Here is a 19280-nt window from a genome sequence, read left to right as displayed (position 1 = left end):
TACATATGTCTACCTAATTACATAATACTTATTTGTATTGTCATTAAATGATCTCAATTTAAACGTAATACCACTTGTATTCTTAGCAATTCACGACATACAGTGTGTTACCACCATGCGGGCATTTATTAAATCCGATAATATATGACCCATTAGCAATCGTTTGTGTAAATTACCAAGTCATAGTTCAAATAACTGCAAAATTAATTTTCCCAAAGCACATCCAATAAAAAAAATAAAAAAAAATCACTGCGTGCACTTCGTAATTGTCATCATCATATCGCTAATACCTATGAGCTGTCATTGCCCTTAACATGTGTCTGTGCTGTATATTGCTAGCAATAAAAAAAAACCGGCCAAGAGCGTGTCGGGCCACGCTCAGTGTAGGGTTCCGTAGTTGTCCGTATTTTTCTCAAAAATTACTAAACCTATCAAGTTCAAAACAATTTTCCTAGAAAGTCTTTATAAAGTTCTACTTTTGTGATTTTTTTCATATTTTTGAAACATATGGTTCAAAAGTTAGAGGGGGGGGACGCACTTTTTTTTCCTTTAGGAGCGATTACTTACGAAAATATTAATATTATCAAAAAACGGTCTTAGTAAACCCTTATTCATTTTTTAATACCTATCCAACAATATATCACACATTGGGGTTGGAATGAAAAAAAAAATCAGCCCCCACTTTACATGTAGGGGGGGTACCCTAATAAAACATTTTTTTCCATTTTTTATTTTTGCACTTTGTTGGCGTGATTGATATACATATTGGTACCAGATTTCAGCTTTCTAGTGCTAACGGTTACTGAGATTATCCGCGGACGGACGGACGGACGAACGGACAGACAGACATGGCGAAACTATAAGGGTTCCTAGTTCCTAGTTGACTAATAATTCTATCTGTAGTGCAAATTTAGGAGTTTCATCTCAAAACTTGTCATAAATCGATGAAAACCGTGTGGAGCCCCTTAATGCGTGTTCCGATATTAAATTTGTGATCACTTTGCCCGCACCGATATATTACCCGTCCGTGTGTCATTAATATAATTAGACAATGACGTGTCAACAATCTCGCGGCGACATATATACTCTCGCGACAATCATATGTTAGCCCTACAGAAATTTTAATCCTGTATCGATAGATAGCAATTCTATGGACTGTGAGTACACATTTTACTATGATAGTAATTGTCCATATTTATACTCTATCCTCTTTGCGTTTACGAGTAGCGAGTTTAAGAGTAGCGTTACGTTAAAAAAAGAAACGCTCACCTAGCCAAAGTTACGATCGGCTACGGTAGCCGATCGTAACTTTGGCTAGGTGAGCGTTTCTTTTTTTTCGCCACTTTTATACACAGACACTTTTTTACTCAGAATCACTAGCTTTTTCAATCCTAGTTGTAAAAAAATTGTCCCATACGTTTTTTTCTTATTTTGTTACCATTTTCCGTACATGTTGTGTGGGGTAACAAAAGAGGAAAGTAACAAAAATGTATGGAAATTCTGGGACACTTTTTGTCTGCCAGTGAGATTGAAAGTACTCGTGATTCTGAGTACAATTGACCTAAAATTCCCTAAAAAAATAAAAAAAATGACAAAAAAAAGAAATGCTCAGGTACTCTGTTCCTCTTTAGTCTCTTTACAAAAGATTTCCACTCTCCCAACTGAGAGCACTTTGCAAACCTGATAGATGTTAATGTAACACGTATTTCATGGTAACTTATCCTTAAAGCTCTGTGTTAGGGTGTATTTTCAGGTTAATACGAGTCGGCAAAATACAGTCAACAACACAGCTCTGAATACAAAGTCCCAAAAATATGTATACAGAACTTTATTGCCTGTACATTAAGGTGTATATACACCCTGTTTTTATTGAATTCCGTTAACTTTAAGGGAAGGTTCTTTAGGTCAAATACAATTAATTTCTCTAAGAAACAGGCGTCCTAACTCTTACGGTTATCGAATTATTAAAAAAAAAATTTAATTACTGAACACGTGTGTGGCATCCCTTACCACTTCCTTATGTTATTTGTTTTGACAGACACTTTACACTGACTTTAATGTTATGATTAAGGTCCTCTCACACTAATTAATTCATTTATTATGCATGGAAAGGAAAAAAAATGTTTCGAATTTAACGAAAAGTGATACCTATTAGGGTGGTTCCTGATGATGAACCTAACTGCGTGTCGAATTTAACGGAAAACAATAAAAACACGGTGTACATGAAATGTAAACATGCGGTGTAAAAGAAAATCTTACCAATTTATTTATAGAATAAAGTTCAAATTCAAAATGGGAAAACTAACTATGGTGGGCCTTACGAGGATAGTATATTGAACTTAAACAAGAATTGTAAATACTGTGTTGTATTATTAGCACCACCTTGTTGGTAATTCTGTCTGCTCTTACTGCCTCATCTTAGTCCTCACGACACAGGCTTGACCTAGTGTGAAGACTACTGTTAAACTAAGTAATATGTTGTAATGTATGTACCCAAACCCACTTATCGTCACTATTTAAAAAAAATCTCGTATCTCACGCTGTTCCTCAAAGTTAAAACGCAGTAAGTCTATATGCATTCCATACATACTTACTACAATTTTCTTTTCATTGACAGACGAAGATACAAGTGTTTTTAAAAGTAGTGACGTTATGTAAATCTTGCTTGCTCCAATTGTCAATAAAGAAATTTTGTATTTTTTTTTGTATTTTTATACATATTTTTGGGAGCCTGTGTGGTGACGGGTTAAGAATTTCACCACCCCCTTTCTTCCCGCGGGTGTCGTAGAAGGCGACTGTGGGGTATGGGTTAAATTGTGGCGTAGGCGAGAGGCTGGCAACCTGTCACTGCAATGTCACAGTTTCGTTTTCTTTCAACCCCTTATTTGCCAAGAGTGGCACTGAAGCTTTAGTAGTTTCATGTGCTCTGCTTACCCCTTTACACAAGTTTTTCCACACACAAGTTTTTAATTTTGTCATGTAGTATGTAATCTTTTACTGATATTGTTAATTTTTGCGGAAGAGCGGTTATCTCTTAATACAAGTATCTTGAATACTTACAACGAGATGGAAACATTACTTACAAAGAGATGGAAATGTTATATTTAGTTATTGAATTTTTTTTTAATGTATGTTTTTTTTTTATAGGACATTGGCATTTTTGGCACTTTGTCTTCACACTATAAACAGCTGTGTTGTTGACTGTACGACAATTGCAAATATCTTGCGCGGTAAAGTGTCTATTACTCTCGGAAGCTTACGTCTGTATCAGACGACGTAAACAACTTTTTTAGGGTTCCGTAGTCAACTAGGAACCCTTATAGTTTCGCCATTTTATAATAAAGTACCCTTAGAGGCATGGGATCTGCCCTTTACTTCATTCAAGAAGTACATAAAAAGTGCACTTCTCAAAAAGGGGTACTACAAAATTGATGATTACCTGGGAGATACTACACCATGGCCGACTATCCAGGCTCAAAATCTGTCATAGTTTTGCTAGCAGTGTCCCGGGGAGACATTGTGTCATGCTTAAGGCGCTGTTGCTACTGGCTGTTTAAATTATTGATCCTTATTATTGTATAATTATAATTTGGTATATATATATATATTGACTTGTTGAGTACATACTAGTTATGTATTCTGTAGAATTAGTTGGAGATTGCTAGCTTAACAGTCTCTTGACGTGAAATTTGTATTTCATACGCATTTTTTACCTATTATATTATTATTGTACATACATACCTATTATATTATTATTGTTTTTTCAGCTCTTATAATGTCTAGGCGGCTAATATGCGTAAAAACAATATCTGTGAAAGTAGGTAACACAAATATTTGTGGGAGAGATATTTTCTTTGTCATCTTAATTTGTTTGTACGTAATCAAATTTCGTCTACACTAGAGACATTCTAATAAAATAGAAATAATTATATATTATTCTGTAGGCTTTTGATACGTGAATATTATACGTGATAATATATCTCTTTCGTAGCTATTTATCTCTATCGCTCTTGCGTATTGGCGCGACAGAGCCAGACTATAATGAAATGAATGCCATTCGGCAACGGGGCCGGTCTTCTTTCGCTCTTCTGTAATGACACTAATGACACAACACTTCAAGCGTCACGTTGCGTCAACGATTCATTGTCATTGTTAGAGAGCGGATTTCGGGTAGCGATTTAAATATTAATATGGATATGACTCGCATAAACTATTATTTTTTCTATACACAATAACTCAGCTTTCAGACAAAAAAAAAACTAAATCTAAATCGGTTCATCCGTTCGGGAGTTACGATGCCACAGACAGACACACACACAGACAGACAGACAAACAGACAGACAGACAGACACGTCAAACTTATAACAAGCGAAAAGGAAGGGGTCGTTTTTGCTTCGTTTAAAAAAATGTATCGGAGCATAAAATTAAAACCCTTTTTTATGCTTTTGTGAATATTGGATAAAGATTATGACAATAATAAATTTAAAAATGTTTGTTAATTTTTTTAAATAGTTTATTTATTTAAAAGAAGAGGAACTTTCTTTTATATTTCGTCTGCGCATTGCACACTTCTATTACGACTCAAAGAATAGATAAATGAAAATAATTCGCTTCCTGGGGGCCGATTTTTGAGTCTCACTGTCACTAAAATACCGGTTGAAAACGGTGAATTGCCTATTATTTTCAGTGACAATTTTCTGAATTCGAACGCCGTGAGACTCAAAAATCGGCCCCCTGTACACAAACTCCTTTATTTAGAATAAAATACTTTTCTTTAGTTTTTCTGTAGTTTGTTGCAAAAATAACATTAATTTAATCTTATTATTCAGCGAAGTTTGCGGTGTGCGATGTATAGTATAATAATAATAGATTGTAAGATCTTATTATAAACTAAACCTCATGAAAATATATTTCAAAAATTGCACTAGTCATATCCCTATTAAAAATCGCTACCTGAGATCCGCTCTCTAGTCGTGGTAGTTGTAGCCCCGCTGGCAGTTTTTTTTCTAAATGACCTTGCTTTTGACACACTGTATTTGTTGCAGATACCTGTTGTGCCGCGGTGGCTCGGCCCGAGGCACTCGGGGCTCCATGTCTTTGTCCACGTCTCGGAGACTAACTTCCAGTAGGAAAACTAACATCAGCATGGTACCGAGGACGTAAGTATTAAAAAAATAGTTATTTGTTTTACAAGGGGGCAAAGTTGTTGTTTAACCGCACGTGCCAATATTGATACCCGAGCAATCGAAAGATTCCAATATTGAACCGCGAGCGTAGCGAGAGGTTCAGAAAGTGGAATATTGAGCGCTGCGAGGGTTTCAAGGCACGAAGGTTAAACAAACTTTGCCACCGAGTGAAACACAAAACTTCTCACCACACCAACACGAACGAAATACTGACTATAAAATATCAAAGTAAATCAAATCCATCAATCTATTCAATATTATGATTCAAAATCATCATTTTTTATAGGTAAAGTCTACCAGCCAGCTTAAGATATCAAGTTAAAATTTGTATGAAATTACTTTGCACCCTTGTGGATAAAATGCGATTTTGCTATCTGTTTTCGAATAACAAACTAAGCCTTTATCAGTTGGTGTGGTGAAAAAAACTTTATTTCAGACCAAAGTCCATACAGTGATTGAACCAGCTTTACTATTTATTGACCCAGTCTGCCATGGCAGTTCCATCCGGAGTTGCTAGACGGGAAGAAGCCAACATCAGCATAAAGTAATACAGCTTAAGTGTGAGTGTGCACGGGAAAACGTCCCACTTTGTCGATTGCTATAAAGCCGCTTTGTCAGTTTATTCATATAAAGATACAAGTAAATCTCGCCTTAATGGTAACCGACAAAGTGGGACGTTTTACTAAACACACTCACAAATATTAATTGAGCCTACTACAGGTTGACAGGGTAATGACTCGCAGCTCCATATGTATCCCTCTCGACAAGTCAGGGACTGGCCCTCGGCAGAACCCAGTATACTACAGTTATTCTGAGTAGAGACTCCATGTCTCTTAACTTCCAGGTGACTTCTAGTAGGAAAACCAACATCAGCATGGTACCAAGGACGTGAGTATTGAATAGGGTTGTAAATAGAAAAAAAAATAAAATTCAAACCAAGTTCATAACCTAAAAACCTAAAAACCAAGTTCATAAAGCTGAAAAAAAAAACATGAAAAAAACCAAGCAACATTTTTTTTTTTACTAAATATGGTTTTTTTTTACATGAACAAATAATAGGACAAAAACGTTATTTTGTGATTTGTAACGTTTCAGTGACAATAAAGTACATTTTAAATTTGATAAACATTCAGTAGGTATGCAAACGTTTATTGGGGAATTCCCGATGCGGCGTGGAGCGTGGAAAGGCAGTTGAGTAGTGTTGCCAACAGTAAATAGCGATAACTATTAACTAGGTACAGATTTTGTAAATGTTAGTTTTATAAAACCAGAAATTAAAGTTATTAAATTAATAGCAAACTTAAAGTCTTAAAAACCGTAAAAAATTATTAACTGTTTTGATAATTTTGAGATTTGGTACTTTATAAAAAAATATACTCCAGAAAAAAAAAACTGTTTTTTACGGTTTTTTTTTCATTTTTTTTTTCAAGCCAGAAAAAAAACGGTTTTTTTTGCAACCCTAGTAACAAAAGCTATGTGGAATTAAATTCTTATAATAGATTTATTTAATGTCAAAATACAAAGTAAGTACATACAAAAAAAAAACTTTAACACCATTCTGATTTAGCGACTGACAACTCGTAGGCCACACCTGTCAGCATCCTCACTCCCCACAAACATGCACACATAGAAGCGCAGATGGGCAATACCGTATGTAAAGCTCCATCTAGGTTTACAAATGCTAACTACTAGGGATGTACCGACTAGTCGCCGACTAGTCGGGAAAGCCGACTATCCGGCCACATTTGTAGTCGGCGATTAGTCGGCGACTAGTCGGCAAAAAAGGCCGATTAGTCGGCACATTATAAGTGATAGAAAAACAGTACAAACATAAATTAACAGCTGATATTGTTGTATTATGAACCTATTTGTTATGTTGTTAGTCAAAAGAACAACTGCGGTAATCACAGAAAGAAATGTCCTACCAAGGACTATCGGTTTCATAGGCAGGATTCCTACCCACTTAAGCCAAACCGTTTGTTAAAAATGGAAATTGTATATCAATATTCTCATTGACCTTTGAACCTTTAAAAAATAATGAAAAGCGCCAACAAAGGACCAATGTAATTCAAAAAATTTGATAAATTACTCGAAAATTATGCTCTGGCCGACTAGTCGGCCGACTAATCGGCCACCCAAGCGCCGACTAGTCGGTAGTCGGCCTAGTCGGCCAAATCAATAGTCGGTACATCCCTACTAACTACCATTATCGGCAGTCAGCCAATGACATTGTCACGCTAAATTGGGACTCCCGCCAGCATAATCTATGATGTTTCCGGAAATGCCATAAAATCCAATTGTGTTACCAAATGATCAATATAAGTTCACGAAAGTAAGGCAATTGAAGGGTCGAATAACGACTTTAACCTACTTTAGCACGCAGATTGTGATATTGTGCAGTTGTTGCCAGTCGAATAGTGTTTTTTTTTAATGGGATAGGAGGCAAACGAGCAGACAGGTCGCCTGATGGTAAGCGATCACCGCCGCCCATGGACACCCGAAACACCAGAGGTGTTGGAGGTGCGTTGCCGGCCTTTAAGATGGGTGTACGCTCTTTTCTTGAAGATTTGAAGGTCGCATCGGTCCGGAAATACCGCAGGCGACAATTCATTCCACAGTTTAGCTGTGCGGAGCAGGAAGTTTCTGGAGAAACGCACAGTTGAGGACTGCCAGCCACCTAAATGATGGCGATGGAAATGTTGTCGCGTAGGGCGATGGCGGAAAGAAGCGGTAGGGATTAATCCGAACAATTCCTCGGAGCACTCCCCGTTATACATGCGATAGAAAATGCAGAGCGAGGCCACATCTCTACGCAGCGCCAAGGGGTGTTATGCTGATACGGGGGAATCTCCTTATGATGGTTAGTATACTACCTAATCTACCTATGTATGTATGAAATGAGATTAGATAACTTTTACTTATAACCTAACCACAAAATTAAAATTTTGAGAAAACACCCGGCATAGTGGACCGATTTTCATAAAACATGGCTAAGAACACTCCCGGCTAACTCAGTTTTCAAACGAAAAAACTAAATCTAAATCGGTTCATCCGTTCGGGAGCTACGTTGGCACAGACACACACACACACAGACAGACAAACAAATAGACACGTCAAACTTATAACACTCCTTCGTTTTTGTGTCGGGGGTTAAAAATTAAAATTAAAAATGTAACCCATTTATACACTCACGTTAAACGCTCGTAGACAGTTGTCATTGAATGTCATTGTAACGATTAAAGATCGTTATCAGCGTGCTGTATTGGTGGCAAAGTATGGTGGGCAAAAAAACAAATACACAAGTATTTAAAACATTATATATTCTTAACAAATTATGAAATATACTCATATTTATAATTACTTTTCCAAATTACATTGAATAAATAACTAAAATTTGTTCAACAGATTTGGCTGTCAGTCGTTCACGTCGATTAGAAAAAATAATTTTAAATAACTAAATGACCTTTCTACATTGACAGAAGTTACAAGAAGGTTGTTATAAAATCTGGGTATTGTGTCGAATCCATACTGTAAATGAAGATGCTGGGATTATTCGTGCAATTTATTACACTCCTCCGTGCTCGGCTTACTTCATGCACTACTTTTGACTTCAACTACTTGAATAACAATTCTAGATAGTCGTATCTAGAGTGCTTTTGAATATTTGGATTAAAATAATATACACTTCGTGTAATATATTCTTATGACATAATTAATATCATTTGACATATATTGATTTAAAAATATATAGTTGGTCGGAAAAGGCTTTGTATCGTAGAGGTGTAATCCTAAGAAGGTAAATATTTATTTTGTAGTTAATAACAAAGTGAATATTTACATGTACGTATTTGTTTTTTTTGCCAACCGTACCATGTGCCACGAAAAGTGCACCTTGATAACGATCTTTAGTAACGATGTACCTAAGTAGTTTACAGTACATTGCTGCTGAGAAAATTTACATTTTTTATGGGGTTAAAATTAAGAGTAGCTCAAAAACGCCTCTTATTTAATGGTAACACAAATGAATTCAATACATACATACTATCACGCCTGTATCCCATAAAGGGGTAGGCAGAGCACATGAAACTACTAAAGCTTCAGGGCCACTCTTGGCAAATAAGGGGTTAAAAGAAAACGAAACTGTGACATTGCAGTGACAGGTTGCCATCCTCTCGCCTACACCACAATTTAACCCATATCCCATAGTCACCTTCTACGACACCCACGGGAAGAAAGGGGATGGTGAAATTCTTAACCCGTCACCACACAGGCTAAATTCTATGTCGGGTTTAATTTATCGCCCGTATAAGATTTACACACTGTATAATTGTAGCTGCCAAATCTCACAAATATCGGAACACGCCTATGCCACAGACAGACAGACACGTCAAACTTATTAACATCCCGCCGTTTTTGCGTCGTTTTAGGATCAAAATCAAATTGTTGGTGCGGCTTCAGCCCCTTAAATCCCGACCATAGATTCTCAGGACCAATAGTCCAATAAACTTTAAGCTTAATCCGATGCTTCTGAATATTAATTTGCAAAGTTCGAATTAGCTTAGCCTTTTCTACGAAAACATAACAATCTAGAGAACAACTTAATTTTACTGACATTTTGGGATAAACAAGATTAACTAAATCGCTAGACTAACGAAAATCGTTAATCTCTTTCTAACATTTTGATGAAAAGTCGCATAGATCAGCTTAGGTTATTGTAGGGGTTATATTGATCGGGATATAGACCGTGATTACCTTTTTGATTTTGTCGACCTCCCGATATTTTGAGGAAGTTACATGTATTGTGATGATGGAAAACTGACGAAGGCGGGTGGATGTCAAAGTTGCGTAGACAGCGATCTACCGTCCTACGCGATCTACCCTCGCGATCTACCCTCCTTCGTGCGCGCCGACTGCGTTCACTTTTTTCCGACATAAATCAAAAAGGTAATCATGGTATATATCGATAGTTGGTACTTCGCATATGATTTGCATGCCAGGTTAAATATTTCTCCAACTAATCCAACGACACAATCAGTTCCGCTAATATTGTTAAAATCGTTATATTAATATTGTTAAAACTCTCTATCGCCTTCTTATTGACACGACAGAGCCAACTATCTACGATAGGTACTCCGGTAACAATGAACGAATTAATAGTAATCGTATTAATTAATTTTATACTTATTTTATTAATTTCAATTTGTTAACAAGTAACTGCCCCAAAAATAATTAAATAACCTTTAAAAATTTGAAATCCCAAGTCGATCCAAAGGTTTGTCACCCTAACCTAGGCAATTTAGGTTCTTTAAGCTTTGAACAATACATTTAAATATAGTCATCTAGTCTACAAAGTTCAGGCCGTTTTATTTACATACCTTTTCCAATGACAATTCTCAAAGGCAAGATCAATTTGTATTTTTATATAAAATGTCTCATTTTCATGTACATATACAAGAGAAGACACCTATTGCCTATTTCCATCTCAAAGCATTTTAAAAAGTCAAAAGTACAACAAAGTGTTTCTCACAAGACTTCATCTGGGGATTCAAAGGAATATTAAGCTGAATTTTTAACGTCCAATGATACCTTAACTAGTACAATAAAATAGTAACCAATGGAGTTGAAAAATTGCTTTCTTTTGCTTTCTTCGATTTCCATTCTCTTAGGGTAGGGCACAGACCACCGTAACAAGTAGACGGAGCATTCAAGCCAACTCAAAGTCACCATCCATAATTTTATTGTGTTTTCCCGTAGTCATTTAGTATCGTAGTCATTTAGGTTTATTGAAGAACAATACATGGCGCGGTCGGTAGGATAAAAAAATATTTATATTGTTATCTGAATACCCACAGCACAAACCTTCTTGAGTTTACCGTAGGATTCGATCAATATATGTATAATAACTAACCTAACCACAAAATTAAAATTTTGAAAAAACCCCCGTCCGCGATATAGTGGACCGATTTTCATGAAACATGGCTAAGGACACACCCGACTAACTCAGCTCTCAAACAAAAAAACTAAATTGAAATCAGTTCATCCGTTCGGAAGCTACGATGCCACAGACAGAAACACACACAGACAGACAGACAGACAGACAAACAGACAGACAGACAATCAAACAAACAGACACGTCAAACTTATAATGCCCCGTCGTTTTTGCGTCGGGGGTTAAAAATGTTCTACATTATGTTTTTATAGATGTGACCTTTTTGCGGTGTCTGTGTAATATGTGCGGTAGCAATAGGAGCTAAGGCAATGCATTCAAATAGGTTCCACCACATGTCGTTAACGGAGTGGAAAATAGCTGAAGACTAAATTGAAACGTTGCATTGCAGTCTATACCTGCTCCACATTGTACTTCATTTTATTCTATACATGGAGTCAATTTCGTGGCGTGGTATTGAATTGAAATGGGAATGAATTCTGATCTTCGATGAATGAAACATGAGTTGCTTGTTTCAAGTTATTTAAGTTTTTGACCCCTATTAAAGGGTGAAAGCATGTTTCTTATAAGTAAGTATTATAAGTGTCAACTTCTTTTCTGAGAGCTATTTAACAATACATTGTTTCCGCAACTATGGGAATAAATCAAATTATTTTAACAAATATTTTGATTTGTGTTTTTTAAGAAGTCACATTACTATAATTAGTAATATATTATATTACTATATATAGCCGGATCCGGCCTTCACCACTGGTGGTGCTCGTCATTTTTTCTTTAATATATGACATCTTATTTCGATTTTTAATTCATTGTTTATTTGAAAACGTAAAATAAACCCTAAGCTTACTGTGGGCTCGATCAATCTATGTAAAAGAAGTCCTATAATACTTATTCAATATTTATTTATTAATGCTTTTTTTCGTATTTCATAGTATCGAAATGATAATTATTATAGAAAATATCAAGAAAGACGAACATAATGTCCAGCTGTCTGGTTCAGACTTGTATTCAACATTTTGCACAATGGGAACAAATTACGCGAATAATACATATTCACATTTGTTCATTCAATTTCAAATACATTCAATACTAAGTAATTGTATTAACTACGTGGCAGTTAATATCGTTATTTCATTACAGATATATACTTATTTATTATAAAAAAAAAATTCTGGACTACACTTTCCTTTTGCCCTTTTGGCGTCCCTTGTACAAAAAGCGGGTTAGAAGTAGTTTGACCTTGGCCAATATGTGTCTGTGTGTTTCTGTCTTTTGTACTAAAGGGCGCAGTTCTTAATGAAACAAACTTTCTAGCAACGGTTCTGTGTTTTGTATTCGTTGAGCCCTTTTCGGGCTTTTATTCTTAGAAAAGGTCAACATTTCTCAACTTTCCTATAGAATAGATAGATAGATAGATAGATAAATAACTTTATTCGTATCCACAACACAACATATAAAGGCTTAAAATAAACAGGGAAAAAGAAATGTGAGTACACCGCTTAACTTAACTAACCAAAGAAAAAAAGAAACAACATTATAAAGAAACATATTGTGTCGTGGTACAAAAGGCGCTGGCTCAGCGTTGTGATGTGGCAAGCCACATCGCTGGTATTCTGCCAGTACCTTAGAAAAAAAGTAATTAAATTAAATTAAAAACACCTGAGTGTGTGTGTGTGAGAGAGAGAGAGTGTGAGAGTGTGTGTGTATGTGTATATATGTGAAATAGGCGGTCAAACCATCTTGGCACTAAAAATGGCGCGAATTTAAATTTTATCTGCGAATTAAACCTTGGCTCTACAATTTCGATCAATTTTAAGTCGATGATTCCGCCAACGTCATTGTTTAGGAAGCCAAGCGGTTTATAAAGACAATTGGCTGATGAGCTACAAGCCAAGATCATCTACACCGTGTTTCACTTAACACTAAAAACCTGAAAACCGTTTGTTCAGAATCGAGAGTAGAATCGATTGAGCTATATCTTGATGGGGGTAATATTTTTATTTAAATTAGTATTATTAGTTATTTTTTACGTGCCTATTCTATTGTGTTCGTAATACAACATTGTGTATATCGCATTGCTAGAGGTTGTTTACCTTTTTCAGTATTTAGGGGTATTAATACTGGCTGGTTACTTGGACGATTTTTTTTCCGCTACGAGTTTGACGTTGTTTGTCAGTTTAATCTTAATGTTTATCATAATTCATAACAAATTGAACTCGTACCTAATTACAACCTTGTCATTTTGAATATTGGGTTTAAATTTGCTTACTGTGATTACCTGTCCAATTTGAAGTTTACTGTGACAAAGCTTTAAAGTATTTACAGTGACATCTAGCTGTCTATTGGTAAACCTTATGTCGTTGCAGTAACGTACACAAATAAATAGTTTTATGGTTTATGATGGTAGTTAGCAATTATTTTATTGAGTGTAGAGCTAAAAGTCAAGTAGAGCTGTACAGAAAATTAAAAATTCAATTAAAAAAAAAGTAATCATCAGATTAAAAGATGAATACTCTAGATGAGTTTAAAAAAATAAAAATCAGTTGGGGTGTCTGAGGTTTTGAGTGATACCGGAAACACGTTGTATAATTATCTTGATATCTTTCTAACCCACCCTTTTTGTCCCAGGACGTCCGTCAACCGAGACAGCAGCATCCGCCTCATCAGCAATGGCTCCTCAAAGCTCTGAGGAAGGACCGGCCGTCCGCCGGCCAACAACAACGTAAGGAGCGACTTCAAGACCTACTTCAAGAGTGACAGCCTCGCTCCCTTCCCAAAGTGCTGTGAAAACGAGAACGGCACGCACGTGGAAACCAATGTGGATGCGAAGAGCAGCACTGAGAGCTTCTATATGCCTGCGGATTTTAGGAGGTCCAGATAAATTAGAATTAACTTCGATAATCTTGAGATTCTTCCTTTGAAATTGTACGGATTATATTTGCTACTTTTCAGCTTGGTTGGACACTACATTAGATAGCTACTAAATACATAACCACAGTACCACAACGAATTAAACAGTTCCATAGTTCAAGAATAAATCTACTTCAAAAGTGAGCTTTCATATGCCAGCAGAGTTCAAAAGGCATAGTTAAATACATTTTAGGTCCTGGACAATTTTTTCATAGTTCTTTTACTGGGATTCTAATTACATATTTAACTTTTTAAAAGTACCTTTCTTAAGATATACTCTGGGATATGGGCCAACAGCAGTGATAGTAGCGATTTCAAGATCGACTTGAAGCAATGGAATGTGGATGCAATTTCAAAGAGCAGCACTGTCCAGATAAATTACAATTAACTGTAAATCTTGAGATTCTGCGTTTTAAATTGTATCGATTACTTACTATAACTTGGTCGGACACTACATAGCTAATGAGTCCAGCACGCATTTTATTTTACACAAAGAAAACGTTCCTCAATTTAAGAACTAACTTCTAAAGTAAGCTCAGCTTTTATGAATCCTGCGGAGTTCAGAAGGTACAGATAAATAATTTATCTGTAGGTCTCTATTATTAGGTTGTGGAATACTCGTATTTCGTGATTAGGTACTGGTATTCTATTACTTTTTAAAGTATTTTAAATACACAATAGTCAAATTCTGGGATATGGCCTAACAATTGTTATAAGATTGCAAACTAGTAAATATCTCAAATTAAAGATATAATGTATCATTTGAAATTATGTCGTATCCACTTATTATTGGAAGTACCCTGTATTCTATTATACAGTTATATTATGTATACATACATTGTAAATATAATATGTGGTTGTATATACACAATTTGCAGTGTTATAAATGAGTACCAAGCTATGATTATAATGTTACATTAATGTACATAACTCTAAGTGCTGATGTAAAAAATATAAGCGTGACAAATGTACCTTTTAAATGCCTACTTATGTAACTTTCGTACATAACAATATATTTATTTAAAAAAATATTCCTAAGATACGGAACCTATATGGCAGCTAAGTAGATCCTTTGCTATTAAAATATATGTCATAAGATTATTCACGTCTGAAATGTTTAGGCCGTTTAAGGACCCCTAATAGCAAACAAGCATACGGCCTGTCTGATGATATGCAGTTACTGTAGATATCTTCTTCCTCGGTTCCTCATGGCTGAGGGTCGTGACCACATGAGGTCGTTATTTTGCGAAAGCTCTCCATTGATCACGGTCTTCTGGAGTCCTAATAATAGGCGCCTGTGTCAATCCCTGGCACACTGAGAGAAAATACAACGAGTTTTCATGTTCGTTCAACAAGTTTTTTGGTTAAAATAGCGCCTACGTGCTCTTTGGTTCAAACAACAAGCTACTTGTCATTTGGATCGGCAATATATTTGAATCAACAAGTCGATTTTATAAAAACAACCTGACACATATTGTTTTAAACATACGTTTGGCTGATTCAAACGGATAAACCGCAACAAGTCGAACTTGTTAAATTCACAATGCAAATTTCTCTCAGTGCAGGCCTTCTTAACGCTGTCCACCCAGCGGGTTGGTGGATGGCCACTCCCCCGTCTTCCATCCACCATGCCAACCATAATGCGTTTCTCAGGGAGCTGTATAGATATGGACGGCCGCAACTCCAGAGGAGTTACCTGCGCGATCAAAATGCGTTTTTATCATAACTACCACTTGGCCACCCGGATGAATCGATTTGAATTTATATAAATGCAATGTCTTAAGTGCTTCGTGCTTATACGCTTGTGTATTTTGCATAATTTAATAGCTTTCAACCGTACAGTTAGGTTCCCTGTGGCATACCTTGTAGTTAATTTACTTCACTTTAGTGGCTTTAGGGCTTTGTCTAAACTTATACTCAGTCCCTTACGAATATGTACGACCGTACACTGAGAGAAAATACAACCAGTTTTCATGTTCGTTCAACAAGTTTTTTGGTTAAAATAGCGCCTACGTGCTATTTGGTTCAAACAACAAGCTACTTGTCATTTGTATCGGCAATATATTTGAATCAACAAGTCGATTTTATAAAAACAACCTGACACATATTGTTTTAAACATACGTTTGGCTGATTCAAATGGATAAACCGCAACAAGTCGAACTTGTTAAATTCACAATGCAAATTTCTCTCAGTGTAGCGTAGCAGTTATTTTATTAATGATCTTCGGTATTATTCACCTATTTTACAGTTTAGTAGCGGTGTCCATTTCCCGCAAATTATGAAATCACCTTAATTGCAGGGGCCAATTTCTCGAAACTACAAGTTACAATTTACAAGTGGTTGTCAATGTCTAATATGGCAAGTTGGAAAGAGACTTCCGCTTGTAACTTGTAACTTGTTCAGTTTTGAGAAATGGGCCCCATGTTAATTCACAAGAGCTGGCACGAATGTAACGAATGAGTGAATGAAAATAATGTGTGTGACCGATTAACCACTAAAATAGCACAGACCTGTCATTTCGCTAACGCTTCAAATTGTTCCATCTTATCCTACCGACTGCGCCATGTATTTTTTTAAATATATATTTTTTTTAATAGAGAGTAACTGTGAAAGTGAAATGTGTAATCACAGTGCATAGACTGCCATCTCTCGACACAGGCTTTTAAACTTTTGAACCTCAGGTTTGACAATTTGGCCCATACTTATTCTTAGCTTGATATGTGTTAAAATGTCAAATATAAATATTAGTGTGCCATCTAGCCGAGCGTACCCCAAAGGTGTAACGCCATCTAGGCCACCGTACCTATTTCTATATGGTTCTAAGGTATTTTTTTTTAAACGGTAGCTGTCTATACGGAGTTACATATGTCTTTGATAAAACGATTTAATGTGGTCTTCAATGGCGTATTTATTATTAAAAAATAACTTAGCTTAAACCAAGAATGATTTACAATCTTCATCATCTTCATACCTCATTTTTTTAGCGCCACCTATTAAATACTATCATAACTACACTGCCTATTTTTTTTTTTCAAAATGTGTATTGACGTGATATCATGATATTAAAACAAAGAAGCATGTCATTTGTTTTTATAATAACACACGCAAAATTATTTGGGGAAACTATGATTTTGGCCACTTCCAGGCTACGAAACAGTGCCATCTAGTTTTAAACCTAAACGGCCCATACATTTCAGAAGTACGTTTTTTTGTATGGGTTCTGTCTGTCTCGGTATTAAGTCGTTCTTGGTTGGGAGAGAGATGTTACCCGTGTAATGGTGTAGAGCAAATAGTATGGGATAAGATGGAAGATGACAGCTGGTTTTGTTAAGACCGTGTTACTCAAATCAGTCTTAAGGCGAATACACACTACTACAGGTCGAGATTTTTATTTGATAGTTGTTCTTTGACATCCTATTTCTATGTAAAATGCATCTTAACAGTTACGACTACAGGTGTCACGCAAGGATGTAACGTTCATTCTATTTATGCCAAGTTTTGACAATCAACCTGCACAGTGATCTGCAAAAGTTTATAGCGAATTCATCAATGAATCCATTTATAATTTCTCCATTCAATTTTGCAGCTCACTGTGCAAGGTGCACATGAACTCGGCAAAAAGCGCCACCCATATAATCAGTTCTCATATTAAACGACATCCAGAAACATAACACTGAATATAAAAATTTTGAAGTTAAGGCATTAAACTAAGCATAAATTCAGTATTGCGTAAGTTTTGATAGACTAACTTTGTAAATATGGATGGTTTATTTTATTTAAAGTACGGAACTAGTTACATAAACTTTATATGCGGTTGATAATATAATATATAGACAACTATGTATACCCTTTTTAATCTATATGCATGTACATATAATGTCAAATGTGATATTGATATAAAATAAATATTATGTATGTTTATGTTTATGTTATATGTTTATCTATCTAACGGTTGTGTTATATGTATTATTGTAGTTCCACAATTTGTATATATGTATAATTATTATATTGTAGCTACAGTATAGGTACATAGGGTAGGGTTTTTTTTAATTGTCCGATGTTCCAAAACCTCTATTTCACAACGTATAGATACTCGTACTTGAACCAATTCAAGCCACTAATAAATTGGTTATTTGTTACCTATCACTTACGAAAATATTTAAAAAAAAAACAACAAACCCTTAAACAAAATATTAGATACCGTAGGTAAGTACTTGGAAGATTTTATTTAAATATTTAAAATTGTATTTATTAAACAATATTAGATTTTAAAAAAAAATTAGGAAATATTCAGTCAAATAATATAATTGTTTTTTAGTAACAGCTCTGTGATAACATTAGTAACAGAAAACTGTCATTAAAATACGATTTTAATAGCACAATTATGTTTACTAAAAAGTATTTTTTAAAAGCTATGTTAATCTTATGTGAGGTCTCGGGTTCGAACCCCGGCTCGTACAAACCAATGAGTTTTTCGAAACTTATGTGCGAAATGTCATTTGATATTTGCCAGTAGGTTTTCGGTGAAAGAAAACATCGTGAGGAAACCGGACTAATTCCAATAAGGCCTAGTTACCCTTCGGGTTGGAAGGTCTGATGGTATGGCAGTCTCTTTCGTAAAACTAGTGCTTACGCCAAATCTTTTGATTAGTTGTCAAAGCGGACCCCAGGCTCCCATTAGCCGTGGCAAATGCCGGGATAACGCAAGGAGGATGATGATGTTCTTCCAACAATTGTTGTTTACAGTACTGCTTTTATGTCTAGTTTATATTAAACTCGAATAGATAGTTATTCTAGTTTATAATTTTGTTACAAATTTAATTCCCATTGTATTAAACTTCGTCTTCACATTCTCGCAATTTCGAGTTCGGCGAACACAATTATTTCTCTACTAGGTAAAGTATTCACATATGTATATAATAATATATTTATATATTTAATATATATGTACAATGTACATGTATACATTTTTAAAAACTGGATATTTTGCCCGTATTTAAATTTTATTTTTTGTCGAATTCGAGCTGACCGCGGATGTTAAAAAAATTCTAGTGAATTAATAACCTTGGATTTATTAATTAAAGTACAAATATTGTCTGTGACGAATACGAGACAAGACATTCGAGGGGTTAACCTCTTAGAACAAAAACTTAAGAGTCGGACATAAAATTTAGTCTTCTATTGGAATGGGTCACCTTTTTAATTTTCCGCTTTTTTTCTACAAATATAAATAACA

The 19280-nt window shown here is 35.4% G+C and overlaps 1 protein-coding gene across 1 annotated transcript in view; it reads left to right on the top strand.

Moving 5' to 3' along the window:
• The window catches only part of LOC125230967 (neuropeptide CCHamide-1 receptor-like), a 380354-nt gene extending 366000 nt beyond the window's left edge, over positions 1–14354 (top strand). Inside the window, exons 8-9 of the mRNA XM_048136285.1 lie at positions 5046–5159; positions 13762–14354. Of these exons, the coding sequence (XP_047992242.1) occupies positions 5046–5159; positions 13762–13822 (175 nt within the window). The 3' untranslated portion in view covers positions 13823–14354. The remainder of the gene's footprint in view (positions 1–5045; positions 5160–13761) is intronic.
• The last annotated feature ends 4926 nt before the right edge of the window (positions 14355–19280 follow it).

This window comes from Leguminivora glycinivorella, chromosome 11 (genome assembly GCF_023078275.1).
Source record: "Leguminivora glycinivorella isolate SPB_JAAS2020 chromosome 11, LegGlyc_1.1, whole genome shotgun sequence".
In the NCBI taxonomy this organism is placed as follows: Eukaryota; Metazoa; Arthropoda; class Insecta; order Lepidoptera; family Tortricidae; genus Leguminivora; species Leguminivora glycinivorella.
The sequence above is the reverse complement of the archived record's forward strand: the minus strand, read 5'-3'. Positions and strand labels throughout refer to the sequence as shown.